We start from the raw sequence: 10,000 nt of genomic DNA on the forward strand, positions 1-10,000 counted from the left end.
AAACCCAGACTTCCCTCTCCCCAGCCACTTCGTGTTTTATGCCTTTTTTGTCAAACAAAATTTTGTTTTTGTGTGGGAAACACAGAATATGCAAGTTTTTCAAAGTGAAAATTGGAGCCTTGAACATGTCAATAATTGATAACCACATATATATATATATATATATATATATATATATATATATATATATATATATATATATATATATGTGTATATGTGTATATATATATATATATATATATATATATATATATATATATATATATATATATATATATATTTTTTTTTTTTTAATAAGTTTAAAAAGAAAAATCACACTAAATTGCTTCCGGATCAAAAATGGTCCCTTTTAAAAGTGTTAGAAATAAGTAATAATTATTAATATTTTCGTTTGTTGGCTTTTAACGTCAAAAATACCCTTTTTTAGCGTTTGTTTTATGCCCTTTTTGTCAATTAAAACTTAGATTTTTTTCATGGCACGACACAATATATGTAACACATTTTTCTAAGTGGAATTGGAGTCAGTCATTGACAACAACATATATTTTGATTCATTATTATTTTTTGAGCAATAACAGTTTTAAAGAGGAAAAAACTGCTTAAATGGCAGTTTAGTGTTATTAAAAGTCAACAAGTTATTTTTGTTGCTCTTTTATTCCACTTTTTTGTTTTTTTAACAGTACTTTTAGATCATTACAAAGGGGTTTTTGGACACCCCTGACACAGGTGTTAGTGTGGTGAAGGTGCACAGTCTGACCTGGAGGACGTAGTCCAAAGCCAGGTGCCTGAAGCACTTGCGGGCCACGCTGAGCGAGCCGGTGGCCTCCTCCACCTCATGAGGTTTGTTCCTGGGCGCCTGGGCGTTCTTCACCTGGGCGATCTCCAGGTCCTCGCGGACGCGGTCAAAGTGCTTCTTGGTCTCCTTGAACTTGCGCACGTCCCTGAAGGTCACAGGGGGACATGTGGACTTGGCAAAAGAACCGAAGACGAAAGGGCGACTCACTCTTTGATGAAGTGCTGCAGCTGTTGTTTGACCGAACGCTGGGCCTGGTCCAAGAGGATCTGGACCGGAGACAAGGACACAATCAATTACAGATACTGTATATTTGGCATTTTACAGTGAATCTTTAAACAACACACGATTCGATTCAATTCTTGAGGTATGGATTCGATTCAAAATCAACACTTTTTTTATCAACATTTTCTATTATTAACCACAATTCTCCTTAAAGTACAAAACCCAAAACCAGTGAAGTTGGATACAATGTGTTAAAGGTGGAATGGTTTGAATAGGTTGAAAAATGTCGAAAAGGTGAAAGTTTGAAAAATGGCTAATTCATTTTGAACGGGGAAAATGTCTCTGAATACTGGGAATTCTTTGAAATCCTGGATTTTTTTTAACTATTATTGAAAGATAGCACACAATCTCGAACTGGCTGAATATTTTGGAGTTGGAACGGTTTGAATCGGATGAAAAATTAGCAAATTGTGGAACTTTGCTAAATGTCCCAATCATTTCAATGGGAATTTCAATTGAAATTTGGGAATTCAGGGAAAAGCGGGAATTTTCTGGGGGAAAATGTTAAAATACTCAAATGTTCTGAATGAGTTGAAATGGTTGGTATTGGAATTTTTTTAGTCGGTCAAAAAACGTTGAAGTAGTAATATTTTTAATTGAGAAATGGTATTACACAATTCCTGGAATTTTGGGAAAAGTGGGAGTTTTTACAGTTCAAAAAACAACTTTGTTTTTTGTCCTGATTAAAAGGAATGATTTGACGGATGAAACGGTTGAAGTGGGTTGAAAAATGTGGGAGGAGTAGTCACCAGAAAAAAGGGTGAAAATAGGGTTTGGAAAAACATGAATTCTGATATTTTCTGGAATTTTTTTGAACTGGAAAAAAATACAGTTTGGATGTCCAGGATGAGTAGAATGTGTTGAAGGTGGAATGGTTTGAATAGGTTGAAAAATGTCAAAATGGTGAAAGTTTGAAAAATGGACAATTCATTTTAAAAGAGGAAAATGTCCCGGAAAACTGGGAATTCTTGGAAATCCAGGAATTTCTTAAAATTATTGAAAGAACGCACACAATCTTGAACGGGCGGAACATTTTGGAGTTGGAACGGTTTGAATCGGATGAAAAATGTGGGAATTGTGAAACTTTGATACATGTCCCATTCATCTCAATGGGAAATTCAATAGAAATTTGGGAAGTCTTGGAACATCGGGAATTTTCTGGGGGAAATTTTTATAATATTTCAATGTTCTGAACAAGTTGAAATGGTTGGTGTTGGATTTTTTTCAAATCAGTCGAGAAATATTAAAGTAGTAACATTTTTTATTGAGAAATGGTATTACGGAATTCCTGGAATTTCGGGAAAAGCGGGAATTTTACCAGTCCAAAGAACAACTTTGTTTTTTGTCCTGATTAAAAGGAATGATTTGACGGATGACACGTTTGAAGTGGGTTGAAAAATGTGGGAGTAGTCGCCAGAAAAAAAGGTGGAAAATAGGGTTTGGAAAAACATGAATTCTGGGAATTTCTGGAAATTTTTGAACTGGAAAAAAATACAGTTTGAATGTCCAGGAGGAGTAGAATGTGTTGAAGGTGGAATGGTTTGAATAGGATGAAAAATGTCAAAATGGTGAAAGTTTGAAAAATGGACAATTCATTTTGAACGGGGAAAATGTCCCTGAAAACTGGGAATTCTTAGAAATCCAGGATTTTTTTTTAATGATTGAAAGAAGGCACACAATCTCGAACGGGCAGAATATTTTGGAGTTGGAACAGTTTGAATCGGATGAAAAATGTGGGAATTGTGGAACTTTGCCAATTGTCCCATTAATTTCAATGGGAATTTCAATAGAAATTTGGGAATTCAGGGAAAAGCGGGATTTTTCAGGGGGAAAATGTTAAAATACTCAAATGTTCTGAATGAGTTGAAATGGTTGGTATTGGAATTTTTTTAGTCGATCAAGAAATGTTGAAGTAGTAATATTTTTAATTGAGGAATGGTATTACGGAATTCCTGGAATTTCGGGAAAAGCGGGATTTTTTCCAGTCCAACAAACAACTTTGTTTTTGGTCCTGATTAAAAGGAATAATTTGACGGATGAAACGGTTGAAAAATGTGGGAGGAGTAGTCGCCAGAAAAAAGGGTGAAAATAGGGTTTGGAAAAACATGAATTCTGGGAATTCCTGGAATTTTTTTGAACTGGAAAAAAATATAGTTTAAATGTCCAGGATGAGTAGAATGTGTTGAAGGTGGAATGGTTTGAATAGGTTGAAAAATGTCGAAACGGTGAAAGTTTGAAAAATGGACAATTCATTTTAAACGGAGAAAATGTCCTTGAAAACTGGGAATTCTTGGAAATCTGGGAATTTTTTTAAATGATTGAAAGAAGGCACACAATCTCGAACGGGCTAATTATTTTGGAGTTGGAACAGTTTGAATTGGATGAAAAATGTGCGAATTGTGGAACTTTGCTAAATGTCCCAATCATTTCAATGGGAATTTCAATAGAAATTTGGGAAGTCAGGGAAAAGCGGGAATTTTCTGGGGAAAATGTTAAAATACTTCAATGTTCTGAACGAGATTAAATGGTTGGTGTTGGAATTTTTTTCAAATCAGTCAAGAAATAATGATTTTGTAACATTTTTAATTGAGAAATGTTATTACGGAATTCCTGGAATTTCGGGAAAAGCGGGAATTTTTCCAGTTCAAAAAACAACTTTGTGGTTTTGTCCTGATAAAGAGGAATGTTTGGACGGTGGAACGCTTGAAGTGGGCACCAGAGGCACTTCTGTGTGTTTGCACGTGTTGGCAAAGGGGCGCACACAGGACAGTTAAGCTTGTCGTTCTTGTTTTGTCATGTTAATAAAGAGAACGTTGATCCGACACCTCCTTGTTGTGTAAGTTTGATACACAATACTCTACATCACTTTATAGTGTGTTCAAACCTTCACTCAAATAAGGACTTTTGTCGAGGCCGGAACCAATTATTCATATTACGTTCTTTCCTATGGAGAAATTCGCTTCACTATATGAACTTTTTCCATTTACGAACTAATGAAGTTCACATCCATGTAATACACATGAGCGCCAGCAGAGGGCGACAGAGTGTTACTTCCAAAGAGTGAATGGAGGTGGAATGTCGCCATGTCCACTGCAATAATAATGCTGTTTTTCCCCGGATTTTTTTTCTTTCTTTTATTCAAAGGCAGGAAGGCACACGAGGAGCACATGCTGCGCGGTTCCTGCGGCGTTCCCGCTAAATAGGTCATGACACGGGGGGTGGGGAGCCGGCTGTTTGAAACGTGAGCCTGTCAGAGGTCATGAGGTGTCACTGTACCTCCATTTCCAGCCTCTTCATTCCACCATGTCAACAAAAGTCTGGAGAGCCGCACCAGAGGTGACCAAAGTGCGGCCCGCCATCCAAAAATACTATTAAAAAAAACGATAAATTGAAATAAAACAGCAAACAGGTGAAATGTAACGAGAAAAAGCGGCCATGCAGGCTGCTTTTGTTTCTTTAAGACTGTTATAGCTTAAAAAATAATAATGAATCAAAATCATCCATCCATTTTCTACCGATTATTCCCTTTCGGGGTAGCGGGGGGCGCTGGCGCCTATCTCAGCTACAATCGGGCGGAAGGCGGGGTACACCCTGGACAAGTCTCCACCTCATCGCAGAGTTGTTATAAATTATTGACCTAATTAAAACTCCAATTACTTTATTCCACTTAAAAAAAAAAAAATGGGAGGGGGGGAGGAGATCGCATATTTTGTGAGTTTGCCATTAAAAAACAAAGTTTTCCATGACAAAAAGGTGCATAAAACAAGGAAAAAACATTAGAAAAAAATATATAAAAAATTACAATTAAAGGATGGATCTATAGTTAATCTCAACTTTTTAAGCATTGAAAGTAAAAAAAATATAAAACAACTTATTTTTTAACACTTTTATGAGTGGGACCCTTTCGGATACCCAAGAACTATAGTGGGATTTAAAAAACAAACAAACTGCCATTGCTTTAAAAAAACAAAAAAACAACCTATGTTGTTATGAATTATTGACCTAATTAAGACTCCAATTAATTTATTCCACTTTGAATTTTTTTCTGGGGGAAAATATCGCTTATTTTGTGAGTTTGTCCTAAAAAAACTAAGTTTTCCATGTCAAAAAGGTGCATAAAACAAACAAAAAACATAAAAAATAATAAAAACGTATACTGGATAGATAGATCCGAAGTTGAGCTCGAGATTTAAGCGTTGAATGTTAAAAAAATAAATAAAACGACTTATTTTTTAAAACTATTATGTGTGGGACCCTTTTGGATACCCAAGAACTATAGTGGGATTTTTAACTGTCATTGCTTAAAAAATAAAAAATAAAATAAAAATCGAAATCAATGTTGTTATGAATTATTGACCTAATCAAGGCTCCAATTACTTTATTCCACTTAAAAAAAAATTTCGGGGGAAAATATTGCATATTTTTTTAGTTTGCCATAAAAAACACATTTTTCCATGACAAAAAGGTGCATAAAACAAACGAAAAACATAAAAAATTATGAAAAACAAATAATTAACGTATAGATTTGAAGTTGATCTCGAGATTTATGCGTTGAAAGTAAAAAAAATAAACAAAAAAAAGACCTATTTTTAACACTTTTTATGAGTGGGACCCGTTTGGAAACCTAAGAACTTTAGTGGGATTTTTTTTAAACTGTCATTACTTAAAAAACAACAACAACAACAACAACAACAAAATTATGTTTTTAGGAATTATTGATCTAATCAAGGCTCCAATTACTTTATTCCACTTGGAATTTTCTAAGGGGAAAAATATCGCATATTTCGTGATTTTGCTATAAAAACACTATGTTTTTCATGACAAAAATCTGCATAAAACAAACAAAAAACATAAAAAATAATAAAAGCTTATAATTGACGGATAAATTTGAAGTTGATCTCGAGATTTAAGCGTTGAAAAATAAAACTTTTTTTAAATAAAAAAAATCAATGTTATGAATTATTGACCTAATCAAGGCTCAAATAACTTTATTTCACTTAGAATTATTTTTGGGGGGAAAAATATCGAAAATTTTGTGAGTTTTCCATAAAAAAAACAAAGTTTTCCATGACAAAAAGGTGCATAAAACAAACCAGAAACATCAAAAATAATAAAAACGTATAATTGATAGATAGCTCTGAAGTTGATCCCTAGATTTAAGCGTTGAAAGTAAAAAAAATTAAATAAAACAACCTATTTTTAACACTTTTATGAGTAGGACCCTTTTGGATACCCAAGAACTTTAATGGGATTTTTTTTTTTTTTTTTAAACTGTCATTGCTTTAAAAAATAATAATGAATCAAAATCCAATTTGTATTATTGACCTAATCAAGGCTCCAATTACTTTATTCCACTTTGAATTTTTTGGGGGGAAAATATTGCATATTTTGTAAGTTTGCCATAAAAAAAACTAAGTTTTGCATGACAAAAAGGGCATAAAACAAACCAGAAACATGAAAAAATTATATTAAAAAAAGTATAAATGATGGACCTCAAGATTTAAGCGTTGAAAGATAGAAAATATATAACGACTAATTATTTAACACTATTATCAGTGGGACCCTTTTGGATACTCAAGAACTTTAGTGGGATTTTTTTTAAACTGTCATAGCTTAAGAAAATAATAATGAATCAAAATCCATGCTGTTATGAATTATTGACCTAATCAGGGCTCCAATAACTTTTTCACTTTGAATTTTTTGGGGGGAAAATTATTGCATATTTTGTGAGTTTGCTATAAAAAACAACTACGTTTTCCTTGACAAAAAGGTGCATAAAACAAACAAAAAACATAAAAAATAATAAATCCTTATAGTTGGCCGATAGATTTGAAGTTGATCTCGAGATTTAAGCGTTTAAAGTAAAAATTATTTTAAATAAAACAACCAATTTTTAACACTTTTATGAGTGGGACCCTTTTGGATACCCAAGAACTTTAGTGGGATTTTTTTAAAAATCTGTCATTGCTTGAAAAAAAAATAAATCAATGTTGTTATGAATTATTGACCGAATCAAGGCTCCAATTATTATTTTTTCCAATTTTAATTATTTTTTGGAAGGGGGGGATATTGCATATTTTGTGAGTTTTTCATAGGAAAAACAAAGTTTTCCATGACAAAAGGGTGCATAAAACAAACCAAAAAACATTAAAAAAAATATTAAAAACGTATAATTGATGGATGGATCTGAAGTTGATCTCAAGATTGACGCATTTAAAGTAAAATATAAAACAACTTATTTTTTTAACACTATTATGAGTGGGACTCTTTTGGATACCCAATAACTACAGTGGGATTTTTTTTTAAACTGTCATTGCTTAAAAAAATATTAATGAATCAAAATCAATGTTGTTATGAATTATTGACCTCGGCTCTATTTACTTTATTTTACTTGGAGTTTTTTTTGGGGGGGGGGGGGGGGGGGGGCGGGGGGAAATATTGCAAAATTTTGTGAGTTTGCCGTAAAACACACAAAGTTTTCCATAACAAGTTTTCCATAACAAAAAAGGCATTACAAAACATTTAAAAAAAATTATAAAAAACGACTGAAATATATGAAGTTGATCTAGAGGGTTAAGCGTTGTAAGTAAAAAAAAAAAAAATGTATGACTTATTTTTAACACTTTTTTGAGTTGGGTACCTTTTGGGTCCCTGAGAATTTCAGTTTCATTATTGCACTAAATAACAACGAATCAAAAAGCAATGTTGTTATGAATTATTGATGTTATTAATTCACGTCAAATATTCTACTTGAAAAATAGACCTTTTTTTTTTTTTTTTTAGTTTTTGGCACTAAAACGGGTTTTCTTTAAGAAAAAAGGTTTGAAAATGAAAAATATCAAAATACCCCCCACACATGGAATGGGTACTGTGACCCGGTACTTTTTTGGTACCGACCTAATCTCGCCAAACTACCTCTAAATAATATTGCAATTTTCAATTCCAACAAAAAAAAATGACTCAAAAGACATCCGGAGCAACGCTCCACTTTTCCGAAAATGTGCTAGCTCGATGCTAATACACATCGGCTTTGCTGTTGACATGCTACAGATTAGCATTAGCAAATTAGCATGGCGATTTCAACACATCCAAAAAGATGCATGTAACAATCAAACAGCTGATTTGTAGTTAGTACAATACTTACAGTATTAACACCATGTAGGGCGCAACAAAAAAACTATACACTACTCTATTGGACTTGCAACTGTCATACTTCCATCCATCCATTTTCTACAGCTTATTCCCTTTTGGGGTCGCGGGGGGCGCTGGCGCCTATCTTAGCTACAATCAGGCGAAAGGCAGGGTACACCCCGGACAAGTCGCCACCTCATCGCAGCAACTGTCATACTTGCAAATGATAATATGATGATGATAACAACCGGACAGCAGTTGTCATAATCAGTTCATTTTTAAAAGTTGCAATAAAAATAGATCTTATAATCCAAAACAATTGATATTGTAATGCACACAAAAAAGTAGCAAAAAAATGTTTTATGGCATGCCTGTTTTACAGTAAGAAACCCGTGAACACGCAAAATATCCCGACTGCGTCAGCGAGGAGACGGAAGTAAACGTTCAGCGGTAATGGAGGCCCACCGTGACCACGGGGCATTAAAAGGCGACCGCTGGTGACCTTGTGGTGTTTGAGTGGCCGGGGAGAGAGAGAAAAATAAACAAGAGTGTGACATCCTGGCTCAGGCAAGCGGATGACAACCTTGTACTGTGTCTGAAATAGAATACTTCCGTCAGTGTATATATACTGCGACTCTGTAATGAAGGCAATCCAAAGTCTTCCAGGCCAAGGACCCCCAAATGATGGAGGGAGCCTCTACTAAAATATGCTGTATTTTTTATTTTATTTAAACTGGTCATATAGTACCTTGCTATTGTGCAATATTACGGTATTCCAATGATAAAGTGTAACGACGCTAATTGCTAGCTGCCAACGAGAGCACTAATCGCTAGCTGTCTAAAATGCCAACATGAATATCATAAAATCATTATGATTTTTTTTATGCCACTGACATTAATAAACTACACTACAGTGTGTTGGATCAAGGTTAGTGTGTAATTAAATATATCTAAAATTGTGGAGAGAATATCAAAAATATATATAATATAATAAAAAATAATTAAAAAAAATAGAAATATATATATATATATATAAAAGACTATTCAACTACAAATTTCACGACTCACTTGCGGAAACCCGTAGGGATCGTAGACCCCCGGTTCTTCGTCTTCTCTTCCTTTTTAATGGTGAATTAAAACCACTTGTGTTAGCCCCTCCCCTTCCACTGCGTAGCCAAGATGGTATATATATATATATATATATACATACACATACATATATATACATATATACACACATACATATATACACATTTATATACATATACACATATATATACACATATACATAAATACACATGTATACATATAAATATACACATATATGTACATCTATATGCACATATATATAAACATATATACACACATATACACAGATATACATAAATAACATATATACACACATACACACATATATACATATATAAACATACATATATATATATATATATATATATATACACACACGCGCATGTATATATACACAAATATACATATACACACACATATATGAACATATAGACACATATATACACACATATATATATATATACACACATATATAAATGGTAAATGGGTTGTACTTGTATAGCGTTTTTCTACCTTTTATTATTTTATTAAGCGCTTTGACAGTATTTCCACATTCACACACACACATTCACACACTGATGGCGGGAGCTGCCATGCACGGCGCTAACCAGGATCCATCAGGAGCAAGGGTGAAATGTCTTGCTCAAGGACACAATGAACGTGACTAGGATGGCAGAAGGTGGGGATTGAACCAGTAACCCT

The 10,000-nt window shown here is 33.6% G+C and overlaps 1 protein-coding gene across 6 annotated transcripts in view; it reads right to left on the reverse strand.

Moving 5' to 3' along the window:
• acap3a (ArfGAP with coiled-coil, ankyrin repeat and PH domains 3a) overlaps positions 1 to 10,000 on the reverse strand; it is a 95,865-nt gene that overhangs the window by 32,254 nt on the left and 53,611 nt on the right. For all 6 annotated transcript variants that reach the window (XM_061902843.1, XM_061902844.1, XM_061902840.1 and 3 more), the window contains exons 6-7: positions 1,004 to 1,062; positions 758 to 941 (exon numbers count right to left, since the gene is read on the reverse strand). In XM_061902843.1, the coding sequence (XP_061758827.1) occupies positions 758 to 941; positions 1,004 to 1,062 (243 nt within the window). The remainder of the gene's footprint in view (positions 1 to 757; positions 942 to 1,003; positions 1,063 to 10,000) is intronic.

The sequence above is a fragment of the Nerophis ophidion genome, linkage group LG06 (genome assembly GCF_033978795.1).
Source record: "Nerophis ophidion isolate RoL-2023_Sa linkage group LG06, RoL_Noph_v1.0, whole genome shotgun sequence".
Classification (NCBI taxonomy): Eukaryota; Metazoa; Chordata; class Actinopteri; order Syngnathiformes; family Syngnathidae; genus Nerophis; species Nerophis ophidion.